At 36.5% G+C, this 14,606-nt stretch overlaps 1 protein-coding gene across 1 annotated transcript in view; it reads left to right on the forward strand.

Annotated features, from left to right (window-relative positions):
• Window positions 1-203: 203 nt before the first annotated feature.
• baz (bazooka) overlaps window positions 204-14,606 on the forward strand; it is a 52,523-nt gene continuing 38,120 nt past the window's right edge. The window contains exon 1 of the mRNA XM_064682606.1: window positions 204-1,537. Coding sequence (XP_064538676.1) covers window positions 1,418-1,537 — 120 coding nt within the window. The 5' untranslated portion in view covers window positions 204-1,417. The remainder of the gene's footprint in view (window positions 1,538-14,606) is intronic.

A 14,606-nucleotide genomic window follows, 5' to 3' on the forward strand; every position in this document is an offset into this window, starting at 1 on the left:
TGAACTTTAAACGTGTATGCAGACGTCCCACATTTATTTGGTAACAGTTGGTAACAATATTAAATTTATGCATTCGATGTGCCAACTATCGTATTTTAAATCGGCATGCGCGATAGTTTGGTGCATCGATAAACCGATGTTGCCAGCCTTCGCTAGTTGTTGTTGGCATTTAACGCGGAGACAGCGTTCGCAGCGCAGCGCGATGTTCAACGCTAAAGAATTTGTTTTTTTTTGTTTTTGTTTTTGAAATAACACGTTAAGAACCACTAAATGATAATTGTGTAGAATCGTATTCGAATCAAGTGCAAATGCAAAACATACATAACTGTAGGTGCAAGCATAACAAAAGAGAAGTTAATTAAAAGCAGAAACGACGCTTACTTACAAAAGCGAAGATAACCACGAAACGACGTTGCGAACGGTGCGACGAAAAATGATCGAACGGAATATGTGTGCCACCAGTTGGTAAAAGAGACAATTTAACTCTTAAATAAAAGCTAAAAGCTGCTAAAAAAAAAAAACGCAAATCAAGCAAACAATTTGTTTTTTTTAATACATTTTTTTGTGAAACAACAAAAGTTGCAATTGCCGTTGCAGTTCGCGGGGTGCAGCTGGTATTTATTGTTGTTGTCTAACGTGTTTTTTTTTATTGTTGTTGCGTTTGGCTACGACGTTTCCGATGATCTTGGCCTGTTGTTTGCCTTATTTTTTGTGTGTGCTGTGTTGTTATTGTAACTCGTTTTGCGCGTGTGATTCATACAACAACAAAAAGCACCAACAACAGTTAACAGAAAATGCAGTGAAATATGCTAAATAAATAAACAAAGCAAAAAGCGTACAACAACTAAAAGAGCGAGAACAGGCCATCCTGCATTGAGAGCGCGAGAGATAAAATACGATAACAAAATAAAACAATACAAAGCGGCGCTCTCACACACACACACACACACACATGTGTGTGCGCACGCACACGCACACGCGATAGTTCTTTCTGTCTGGTGGTAGGTGAACAAAAAAAACCTTTTTTCCCCGTCGTGTGTACAGCTGCTGTCAAGTGCGCAGCCGCAGCCGCAGCCGTAGCAGCGACGCCAAAGTCCTTTAAGCGTGTGTAGTGCAGGCCATCTCGCTCTCACATGTGCCACACTGTCCAGCTAGATGAATAGCAACGCACACATACACACACTCACAGGGAGAATCGTGCGCAGCTGCTGAGGAGCAGATGAAAGGAGAAGATGATGCCAAAGCCAAATGCCAGTAACAGACAACAACAACAACAACGTGCAGACGAGCAAAAAATGTATCTAGATTAATAACAAATACAACAACAAAAGCGACTGCAACTGCATTAATACATTCCCCACACAAGTGCATTATTAATATATTTAATTAAAGTGTTATCGAACGTGTTATCGAAACTATGAAGGTTACCGTTTGTTTCGGCGATATTCGCATTTTGGTGCCTTGCGGCACCGGCGAGCTGCTCGTCCGGGATTTGATCATCGAGGCCACGCGACGCTACAAAAAGGCAGCCGGCAAGGTGAGTAACTTATTCCCTCCCTCCCCTCTCGACAACACACACTTCCCTACGGTTTTCATCCCCCCCTTTGATATTGTACAGCGGAAATGCTACACTTGAGCGTCAGTTGTTTGTAATTACAAAACAAAAAAACAAAAAACCGAACCCAAATGAAGTCGAAAGTGTATGGGCAGTATGTGTGCGTGTGTGTGTGTCCGTGGACATGTAAGTGTTATCGCCCATTTGAAAGATGGTTGAGCAGATCGGAATGTTCGTTTGTCTAGGTAAAATATTTGAATAATGATAAGCGGCGACCCAATAAAAAACGCTCCAAAATTAAGAAGAAAAATTATAAGGCGAAGCCATGGCTTCGTCGATGCGTCGAAGAGTAAATACCCTTTTAGACCAGGGCTGCAAAGTCTTAAGAAGTAGTTAGTTCGGTTCACGTATCTTTTGGGTTAAAGGTCGTGAACAGAATTTTGTACATACTTGAGCCAAGGGGCTGGGTCGAAAAATAGGCAAAAAATGTGTTTAATTTTAAACTAAATCATTTTTGAATAAGTTATCATTTGGTTTGAGGCTCAAATCTAAATTTGAATGTGCAGTTTGAATTGGTTGGCTTCAAATCTGGTTCGCAGCCTTGTTTTTTTTTTTATTATTTCAATAGCTTTTATTAATACAGTGAAAGTTCTTTTAATGGAAATTTTGTTGGTCTCAATTCAATTTCTTACTCTGCGAACCCAATTAGAATAGTTTTATGGCAACAAAAAAATGGTAGAACCCAGGTGAGGGTATATGAAATAAGATGGAAATGTATTTACATACATTTCTTGAAGAAATGATAACAACAACAAACAAAATCAAAAAGACGAACTGAGAGACAAGCCAAGCATAAACGAAGAGCCCAGAATACAAATAAAAAGCATAAAACTAAAGTAAATAAATACCTTTAAAAACCAAAGACAGCGGGCGCAGAGCGCATTGTGAACTCATTTGAACCCGAGAAGAGCAGCTCGTAACTTCTCAACTTCTCAACTTCTTAACTTCTCAGGGGCAGCCAAATTAGGGGCCCAACCTTCTGCCAAAGAAACACGACAGGTACACACGGCGCGCTGTAATGTATGGGTAGCAGAAGAAGAAGACAAATGGTATAGGGTTCTGATTGGGGCAAGGGTTCCGGGCGGCTGCAGGCAGGGCCAGCGCCTTGTAATTAATCAAAAATGCATTCCACTCTAAGACATGAAAAATATATATATGTATGCTCCCAAGGGGAAATCAAATCAATTTTTATTATGCTAATCACAATGATCAACATGATCATGATGATCATGATGATGATGACGATGATGATGATGATGATGATGGCTTTCGAGCTGATTAAGCTATTATACAAATTTGGTGTCTCGGTATTTCCGGTTAATAAATTGTTTTTTCATTTCTTTGTATGCCGAGGAAACATTTTAAATGTACATAACTTTATGTAACAGGCAGAAGGAGTTATCTTCGATGCCAACGATTCCTCATTAGGCCAACAATATTATTCGTTATGGCCATGTTTGCCTGTCTATAAAATTGATCTGAAGCCTTCTCGCATGCCACACGCAGATCGAATTTCATCAAAGTTAAATCAAGCAGGATTCCAGACCAAGAAAAAAAATAATCTGCGGTTCTTAAGGTTGCCTTTCACATGCCCGATTCAAACTTTGGCTTTTCGACTGCGACAATCTCTTGTATTCATTTTGTGCAACGTGTGAACTTGGCAAATAACTTGCCACACTCTCAATTGTTTTCTAGTCGTTCGCCAAAACTGTGTCAGCTGTAAATGCGAAGCTCTAAAAAAAAAAAAACATAGAAGATAAGACGGCGCTTTCCATTTCGCGATCACGTGTGTGCGAGAGACCGGAGACTGGAGACCAGAGACCCAGACCCAGACCCAGACCCAGACACAGCTCTACGTATATCTATCCGCAGCTCGAGAGCGCTTCGCTTCGCGGCGAACTTGCTAATTATGCAATTTAATGCCTCAACGGCACAGAAATTGCAACATCAACAAAAAAGTAAATAATAAAAAGAACAAGAGCATGAAAAAAAAAAACTTTGGCTCTGATTTCAAATTCTCGCACATAGCATGTTGATACCCGTTGGCAACAGTTTCTCTCCCCCGTTTGCCAGCAACAGATTCAGATTCGGATTTGGATTCGTATTCGTATTCGGATTCGCTTTCGCAGCTGCTATTTTTTTTATATCTGCACACTCGGTATTTGGCCCACACTCCACAAAGATGCGCAACTGATCCAATCCCAGCTGCATTGCAACTGGGCCAATTGTGCTGCGGTTGCAATCAACTTTGGCATGCTGCAAATGCAACTCATTACAAACTCTTGTATTTCGATTTATTACAAAACTGTAAGTAACGAGCTAAGGCAATTAAAATGCTTCAAATTTGAGAGATATTAAGTAAAAACGAAAAGCGAGAAAGTAGGGATGCGAGCCGAGGGCGCGTCGAAGATCTAATACCCTTTGTGAAGCTCGTAAATGCTGACTTTGATAAAAGTCTCTTGGGAAATAGAATATTTTGCCATATAGGAACCAACAATTCGACGGATCTCTCTTCCCGATGTGGATGAGATTTTTCATATAGAGCATAATGAAATGATAAACAAAGAAGTTAATCATTCAAGAACCTTCTTTTCGATCGATCGTTTATATGGCAGCCATATGATATAGTGTTCCGATCCGGCCGGTTCCCACATATGTACTGTCTGCAACTGAAAGACGGACCTATGCAAAGTTTCAGGCCGAACGATTTAAAACTGAGAGACTATTTCGCATAGAAACAGACAGATAGACGGACGGACATGATCAGGAATATATGTACTTTATGGGGTAGGAGATGATTGACTGAACCTTAACCTGAACCATAGGCAAAGTTGTGCTTCATGTGCTTATTATAGATCCTAGACTTTTATCTTTAGTTCAACAAAGAGAAACAGAAAAGTACTCAAAGGCTCCAATACCAATTCTTCCAGCTCCCTCAAAAACTAGCTGGATAGTTTTGTTCTAGACTCAGAAGAGATTGCAATAAACCTTAAAAAGCTGCCATGGAATATATTTTCTGCCCTTCTTTAACCGAAATCCGAGTCCCCTAGAAATATAACTCTCATTGAAGTCCATAGATTAGCATCAAATTGATTTATTGTTTTTTAGATAAATTAAAAGAATATAATATAATATAACTAACTTAAAAAATAATATAAAATGAAAGTATCAACAAAAATTCGTAACTTCAATTAAATTGAAAGGGTATTATGATACATTTGCATATGTCCTAAAACATCGTAAATACATATAATCAAGTTCTACGAGTGTAAACCACATTTGGCCGACTCAAATTGATTATATAATAAATTCGCATGATGTTTAATCAATTTTCTGCCGTCTCCGCGAGCTCAGTTGGAATTGTCTCTGTGCGCTCGGTGGGCGTTTTTCACGCCTTATCGACTTATCGCCGGCGCTCAACTGGGCAGCCGATCAGCCGGGCAACTGGGCGGCCGGAAAACTGTTCAACTGTCCAACTGTCCAACTGGACAACTGGAGAACTGGAGAACTGGCCAACTGGTTGCTGGGCGTGCCATTTGAGTCATTTGTTTTGTTTGTTTTCATTTTTTTGGTTGTTGTTGTTAGTTTTAACTTTGTTTTTGGCACAGGGAACCGTCTGGGGAATCGCTCTGGACGCGAACCGGCAGCTGGAAAAGATTCATTGAGCATTCAGTTGTTGTTTCTGTTGTTGTTGTGAATTCTTTTGGCCACTTCGCAAAAAAAACAAAACCTGTTTTGCGCAATTTGTAAATTATTTCGTCATGGCAACAACAAAAGAAAAAGAAATATGGAAAAAGGGTATTAAAACCAAATACAGTGAGAGCTAAATGTTCAATGGGAACACGCTGGCGACGCTGGCGCAAAAATATTTTTGCCAGTTAAATATTTGAAAATTTGCGCACGCTAATTGTAGCGCATTTAACGTGCGCTCTAATTAGGCCCCACGTTCGATTGGAAAAACTCAACACCTGTTCAACAAAAAACACACACACACACACACTCATTCTAAAAATGAAGATTAACAAATTAGCCAAAATAATAATTATTATAATTATGAAGAAAACAAAACCCGACACTGTTTGTTCTATATTAAACCATAGAGATTGGTCGCTTGCAATGCGGAAAGCTTCAACCAATTCAATTTGTTTTATTTTGCGCTGGAATCGGTCAGATTTATGCCAAGCAAAAGACTGTGAAATAGGGGCATCGTTAGATGGATATAGGATGAAGGGTATAAGATAAGGGATATAGAATATAAGATATGGGAATGAATATAGGATAGGTTGTAAGATATATTATGAGTATATAAAATAGAATATAGGACAACGATGTAGGATATACGATGTACTATATACGATATAGAATATAGGACATATGATATAGGGTAAAGGATATAGGATATACCATATATGGTATACGATATAGAATATAGGTTATGGGATACAGGATATTGAATATAGGATATATGGCATAGAGTATAGGTGCACAAAGTTTGGAGATCGAATCGCCATAAAGATAAAATATATATTTTTAAATGTTAGTTAAATAAATTTGATCTTATGCATTCGAAGTGCGTTTTCTAATATCTAACACTCCCTATGAAGAAATAATTCTGTATCGTGAGATCTACTCAGCTATTTCTCAAGAATTTTTTGGAAGAGTATCGAGCTGGAATTCAACAAATTGTTGCAAGGTGTAGTTGCAGCATTATTGATAATTGGCCAACGGCAACTATAAAAGATAAACAATTTCATGTGCATAACCGGAAATCGAAAACTGGTTTTGCGCACAGCAGCAATGCCCCGCAGTATTCCCCCGCCCCTCCTCCCCGCTCTCCAGCCACGAAGCAGCCAGGCAAATTGAAAAACCAAACTTAAAATATTGTATTAAATATATTTTTATAAAACAACAATAAATATAATTGGAGTCAAGTTATCAATTTGTTATAAATATAGCCAAAAAGTCGTTAAATATGTTATTTCTTTACATAAATTAGAAGCATAGAATTTGCATTATAATAGAATATTATAATAACAGAAATATAAGTTTTAGTTTTTAATATTCAAAGCGTAGAACCCTTTGCTTGGCTCACTTCAAGGCTTTCCTTGCTGTTAACCTCAAAATTCCGCAGCGTTTGGCTCAGAATGCAAGCCAATTATAGCTATGGGACTAATGCCATAATGGTATACCATTTAAGTCCCCCCCCCCCCCCCCCAGTCCTCACCCCGCTGTCAATCCACCTCCGTGCAATGCAATAGAATGGAGGCTCAAGAAATATGTATAAACACGTTAGAACATAAAAACAATGCGCGACTATATGACACTACGGAAAATAAAGATATTTTCGTTTTTAATTTGTGGAACGAAATATTGCGTGTCTTCGGGATAAATATTGATATATATTTATTGTTAATAGTTGATAAAATTGTATATAATATAATAATATAATACAATATAAAAATATAATATAATTAATATCGTTCTGTTTGTATAGAGTTGAAAAATTGTGAGGGAATTTTCATTTTCATTTCAAAAGAAGACTTTTAATAGCTTTGAAATATGTGAGCATGATATATTTTATTTTTTGTTTGTTTTTTTTAGTTTTTTCTTAGCTAAGCTCAAGAGATTTTATCATATATTTTTTTTAAATTTAAATTTAAATTTTAGTTTGTTTTTTGTTAATTTCTATTTATTTTCAATTTGAACTAGACTAAATGCAACGACCTAGCGCATACACATGTCTTGGCATTTATTTCTAGGGTATAAAAAATCAATTGCGTTTTAATTTTCGCGCCCACCTTGACAAAATGTGAGCCGCTTGGCAGCAGGCAGCAGGCAGCTTGGCTAGTTGGTAGACTCACGAGGGTTGGCTGTGTTTTGTTTTTGTGTTGCCAGGCCAACAGGCACAACATATGGCATATATTTATACATATAGCTATAATAGTTACATATATATGTACACTTATTGAGTATATCTGGCATACATAGAGAGTTGCGAGTGCGTCATTCCCCATTAAAGGGGCGTCCAATAGTTGGCATTGTCGTGTAATATCCAGCTATATATGTAGATACTCACACTTGTACTCATACACTCGTGCACTGAGACTCAGACAGTTGTTGTTCGCATTCGTTTTCCTATTCATATCTTTATAATGATTGCATTGTTGTGGCCTACGCTTGCCGGCTGCCTGGCTTCAAGCTTCCAGCTTCAAGCTTGAAGCTTGGGTTGATTCATGCCGCTTGACCAAATTAGGCGCGAAATTCAATTGAATTATTGTCTCAGTCTCAGTCTCAGTCTCCGACCCGAATTCGATCTGGAGTTTGACTTTATTTTTCGGTTGCTTTGTAATTGAAAATAATTTTCAACATTCATTGCCCGCCCACGGAGCAGACAATTTTATATCAAAACGCCCACAACATCAAATTGAATACAGCTCTTTTTCTCGGCGTCGAATGCATCGAAAATGAAACTTAACAAATTGATTACAGCCAAAATACTTGATGAAAATAAGCAGCAGTAATTGATATGGATTATGACCATATAAACACACTTCTCTGAATTTAAGCCTTAAATAATACTTGAGCTTGCGCTTAAAAACAAAACTTTCAATTGTTTAGAAATTGTTGAAAATTGCAAATTGCTTAGGCAAATAAATATTTATAATTTCGCTGTGCTGGTCAAATGAAAAACAGAAGAAAAAATGTATTTTCCATCTCATAAACAATTCTTATCTTTATTGAATTTTTACGAAAAAATAATGAAGCTCAAGTATTTACTGTGCTGCGACTTTTAACCTCATTCAAATATACTGAATATATTATTAGAGTGTCACGAAATTTGTTAAGTATTGTGAAGCATTTCTTTGTAAATCATAAAATTTTATTATGTTGTTTGTTTGCCATACCCTGTACACACTGAAAATGGGTATGATTGCAAAGTATATGGCATGTAGCAGGAGACTTTTCTGTCTAAACAAAGTATTAATATTCTTGATCAGCATCAGCAGCCGAGACGATCTGTCTGTGTTCGTTGGCGTCAATCTCAGAGACTATGAGAACAAGAGACTTTTCGACTCTCCTATTTAATCAAGTTTGCTTTCATTCATCGATAACTAGCATCATTTGCATGAAATCGATAACAAGCATTATGGAAATCAAACAATCGCGATCGCAAACGATATAATCGATATCAAAATCGACAATAGTCTATATCGAAATTGATAACAATTGATATTGAAACCGATAGCAATCTATATTGAAATTAATAACAATCAATATTGAAATCGATTGAAATTGAAAGATATACTAAATATTAATTTTATAATCACTTTCACGTACCTGACGATAAAATGAATACATATTTTATTTTAATCTTCCATAAATTGTTCATATTTTAATTTTCCATAATTTCTGCAGCTCTTGAAGCGAAAATAATTGTTATTTGTTTCACGTTTTCGATTTGTCACAAACTGTCAAGCTGCAATGGATATGCCATGTTAGTGCCTATGTGGGGTATACATCGGGCATATGCGCTTCTCAAAAATAGTGTATCTAGCCAGCCAACCCAAATAGCCCATTGTTAACTGCATTTGGCTGTGTTGCTGCCCTGTAAAAAATAAAAAATTTTGTTTTTATTTTGCTTTGATTGGTTTTTTTTTGGGTCGGTAGCTAGGTATTATCTATTTGCATGCCTGCCACACGCCACATGCCGCACGATTGCACGATGTTGTTGCACTCTGTGGTTGCTACACCCGCTGCAGGGAGTGCGAGTCAAATGAATGCCCTGGACGAAAACCTGGTCTTTTGGTATCTTCTACAATTACAATACTTTTATTGCTGCACTAATTGAGTATCTATTTTGGTCACGCACGTGTCTCCCCTTGTCTACCTTCAGACTTTGTGTTCTTTTCGGCGTGTGTGCTGTTTGTTGTCTATTGTTTGGTTTTGTTTGTTATACCCTGTTGTCGAAAAGGTGGGCTATGATATTATATAATGGACAGCCGAGCCTACAGATGTAGCAATTCCTGATCAGACTATATATATCTATATTTTTTCAGATTTGATTTAGTTAAACAATATTTTCAAGGTTATGTAAATTCTAAGAGCTCAATTTTTGGACATGTATGCCATTTTTTTACCCAACCGAACTCTATGGAAACATGTTAAAACCAAATTTTAATGCCCCATTTAATATAGTTTGAATATTTGATAAATTCTTGATGTCATTTAGTGTTTAATATTAACGATATTTGTCGATAAAAGTCGATAAATCGTGCATATTTGAACACCAACAAATTATACAAATTTAATTTTGATATTATTTGTCTTATGATCTTAGGATTCTGTTAAATTTTTTGTATAATATATATTTATATTATATAAATATATTAATTTATATTTTGTTTATTTTGTGCTCTCAGAATTTGGTTAATATTCCATATTTTTACAAAATAATCACAGAAGTTATTTAAAAGTTAGAGCATCGCATTATAATTTAGAGAAGAGCTCAAGAGAGCACAACAAAACACAGGGTATTACTTAGTCTAGCAGGCCAGATAACAGCATGCTTCCCTGTTTGTTTTGTTTAGCTGGGATGGTCGCACACACACACACAGAAAGACAGCTGCATTGTGTGTGTGTGTGTGTGCAGTTATTGTGAACAGGATTCGAATTTGGTTTCGAAACCGAGCTCTCGAGTGCCTGACACATTAATTAAACAAACTTCCTGTCGAGCTGCAAACTGCAAACGTGGCATAGAACTGCGCCCAGAATTGCCCTTTGCGTGCCAGGCGCCGTTACAGCGCTTCTTCTTCTTCACTTGCTGCCGATTCATTGTTGTTGTTGTTGTTGCATGCACTGCAGCTCATGTAACCACAACAACAACAACAACAACAACAACAACAACAACAACAATTGCATTTCGTTGCCCCGGTAATATATCATTAAAATATAACAAAAAAAACTTGTTTTTTTTTTTTTTTAATATTTACCGCCTAATGACAGTCCAAACGCAACGGAAGCGCCACGCCACACAACTCATGCCCCCCCTCCCCCAATCCTAAATATTGTGCCTGCCTCATGCCTCACAGCTCATGACCTCCCATCCAAATCCTATATATTCTGCCTGCCTCATAGCTCATACCTAACCCAGCCGAACCCTACACGTTCTGCCTGGCTCATACCTTGTCGCACCCACACAACTCATCCCCTCCGCCATCAAACCGTGCATATTCTGCCCGCCTCGTGCCCCAACGCACCCATTATTATAATAACAATGAAAACAACAACAACAACTGCATTCAATTTATGTATTATCATCATTCTAATTAATTTGCTGCTCGTTTTGGTCTTCTCCAATTTGGTTTCCATTCGAATCAATTGAGTTGTTTTTTACCTTTTACTTTGAGTTCAAGGTGAATATTAGGTAACACTCGACCTCTTGCATTATTCTTCGTTTTTTCTTCCACTTTCTTCTAAATCTTCATATGTCGCTGCTACGCATCGCTGGTTAGACCTCAAGTCGGGGCGGGGGACAGGCACTTCCAGCGTGTCGTCGATATGCTCCATTGACATGCATTGGGTCAAGTGCATGTCCATAGTCAGGTGAAGGTGAAGGTGAGGCTAAAGTTCGCTTCGTTGCCAGACATTATGGGAACAGATCTTGCAGCAGTTGGCTTAAACGGAGAGAAGCTTTAACTATATTAACACAGTATCCATTTGTAAGCCTCCCTCCACTTGTGCTCTAGACTCAAGCATTTCCACATAGTTTTCAGTCTCTAGTTGAATACCTCGTCTGATCGGTTTCATTTTACAGTGCAGTCAAAATTGCCAATTAGCAGTCTAATAGAAAAAAAAAAATAATCCCCAACAGTTCCAGATGTTTTTCTAATTAAAGCAAAAATAAAATATTAATGCATATGAAATTTGTACATTCAAAAGTACTCAAAAATTGGCAACGATAAGAAAAAGTTTCTTTTAACAAAATGGAAAGTTTAAAACCAGACGCATTGGACGCAAAAAAGGATTCTTTTCGAAGAAGGCAGAAGATTTATATTTTGTAAAATTTAACTCTAGTTAATTGTTTCACTATGGAAATTGACAATTTCCATTTTTGTACAATTCTAACTTCTGAAAGTTTCAATTTACTTATGATTGATTAATTGATTATCTCTTGGCTAATTCTTAAGAGTATTGTTCTATTCCCAAAGCAATTGCAAATTTATTAATTATTTGTTATTATTAATGTATATTTAAAATATATATTAGTGCTTTTATTAAGCTAGCTATAAAAGACAGAGTATTTCAGTCCAGCCTTGATAGAATTTATTGTAGATTTTGTAGATTTGAATTAAATTATTTTGTAGTTTCTTGCACAATGGGAAGCATTTTCAATTTGTTCAGTTTTTACTCACAGTTGACTGAATGTATATATAATTATATATAGTACAAGTATTTTGTACGAAGTGATATAAGTATTATATATGTGTCTGTGTTTGTGTGTGTGTATGTATGTGTGGGCGTGTGTGTGTTAGTGTGTGCATGCATGTATGCATGCATGTTTGTTTTCTAAGTCCAAACGCAGACCAAGCTTATTTGTCGCTATGCTGCAAATTTAAATAAAACGAAATTATACCAAGTGCTCTACTCCTCGATTCTCAAGAATTCAAGTAGGCTCTGCAGTTTTTATGCTTAGCTATAAGTGTAGTGTTTTTTTTTTTTGATTTTTTTATTTATTTGTTGTATGTATGTATGCATGTATGTATGTATGTATGTATGTATGTATGTACATATGTATGTGTGTATGTATGCATGTATGCATGTATGCATGTATGCATGTATGCATGTATGTATGTATGTATGTATGTATGTATGTATGTATGTATGTATGTATGTATGTATGTATGTATGTATGTATGTATGTATGTATGTATGTATGTATGTATGTATGTATGTGTGTATGTATGTATGTACATATGTATGTATGTATGTTTGTATGTTTGTATGTATGTATGTATGTATGTAAGTATGTATGTATGTATGCATGTATATATGCATGTATGTATGTATGTATGTATGTACGCATGTATGTGTGTATTTTTATACAAAAGAAACACCACTTAAAAGTGGGCAACAAGCTTAGAAACCTTCCAACTCTCTTTATCGATATGCTCGCAAGTGATTCATAATGTCCACAAAGTAATTCCCGCAAAGAATACGCGTTATTACTCACGCAAACTTGGAAGGCTTCCTATCTGAAGAGAGACGCCCCCCATAAAGCATATTTCATTGATAATAAATATGTACAACATTTAATGAAATTCTCAAACACACGTAATTCTGTGGAATTAAAACTTATGCAAGGAGCGCTCAGCTAAAAACAAACTTCCTCCAAAGTAGATTGGCCCATAAAACTTTTGCATATCAGAAATTGACGTTATAATTTGTTGTTGCTACATTTTTGTTGTATTTTTTTTAAATCTTGTTTTTTTTTTAATATTATTTTTTATATTTTCTTTTATTATGCTTTACATTTTATCGTTGAAACGTGCGCGACTTTGCGATTGAATTGTTGCAGCTTCAATATTGTGAATATTTTGCAACTGAGGTTTTGGGTTTCGTTAACAATTTGTTGTTGTTGTCGTTGCTGTTGCTGTTCATTTGTTGTTTTTGCACCGATGCAATTTTGTGGAATGCATTTGCTGCGGCATTCGCTGTGAAAATGTGTGGAATGGTTGGATAGCTTGGGCTTGGATATACAACAACAACAACAACAACAACAACAGCAACAACATTAGTTAAATGTGCTTATGACGTTGATGTTGACGTCGTAATGATGAAGTTGTTGTTGATAGTTTGTTTGACGGTTGACGGTATGTTGTTGACCCAGCCAACCCTTTCACACACGTTCATTTCCGCGTCTGTGTGTGTGTCGTCATATCTGACACATGCGATCGGCGGCTTTATAGCGCGTACCCGCGCACCGGTAACCGTGGATAGGTAGTGTACCAGGTGTACCAAGTACCAACTACCAACTACCACTCGCCGCAGCGTGCCAATTTCGCGCTTACTCATGCTGCCGGTGCCCAGTTCCATTAACGACAGCTCTGAAAATGCTTTGTCCGAAACGTGTACGTGTCAGAATATCGAACGGAACTCAGCCAAAAAAAAAAAAAAAAAACCGCAGAGATGCACGCCCAATGTGCGCGGGCTGGGCGGGTTGGTAGGAGGAGGGGGAAGGGGGCGGCTATACGGCAGTAGCAAGTGCATGTTGACCTGATCGAGCTGACAAGCTAGCGTAACTAATAGGAATATTGTGAAATAATGAATGCACTTTTAAATGGAACCTTTTCAACAAAAATTAATGTTGATTTCCTACTTTCTTGAGCATGTTTGTTATATAAAAAAACTAAATAAATATCGATCTAAAATGAAACCTATTTTTTTACTTTTGAGAATATTTGTTCTATGACATATCCAAATTATTTAATTCGTTATGACTTAGATGAATATGAATTTCTTACTTTGGAGAACATTTGATATATATTCCTTTGCACTTTTTCAACTTTAGAGCGTTATTTTCGATCAGATTTATAAAAAGTAGTCGCCCATTAAAGAAAACGTAGACATCTTAAAAACAAATCATAAAAATTGCGTTCTTCAATTGACATTCAAAGTAAACTTTACTAGTTTTTTAATATAAATACTTCGTTTTTTATAATAAATATTAATTATTAAAAATACTACGTTTTTTATAATGCATACCTTGTTGCTTTGTGAAATGATTCATGCTCAAAAGACGCTTACCAAAGTGTTTAATCCAGTTTATAAAGCCAATTCAGTTCTCACAGACATTCCGGAAATGCCCAAATCTAAAGTAAATAATTAAGAAAAGGTTTTCCATTCAAAACAAATCTAATCAAAAATTTTTACAAATGATTCACAAACAAAAGTTGTAAGCGAAAAGTAGATAAAAGATTTCACTCCAGAAATT

This window comes from Drosophila montana, unplaced genomic scaffold (assembly GCF_035044405.1).
Source record: "Drosophila montana isolate Dmon_TW-CO22-7 unplaced genomic scaffold, ASM3504440v1 contig_2481_1, whole genome shotgun sequence".
Classification (NCBI taxonomy): Eukaryota; Metazoa; Arthropoda; class Insecta; order Diptera; family Drosophilidae; genus Drosophila; species Drosophila montana.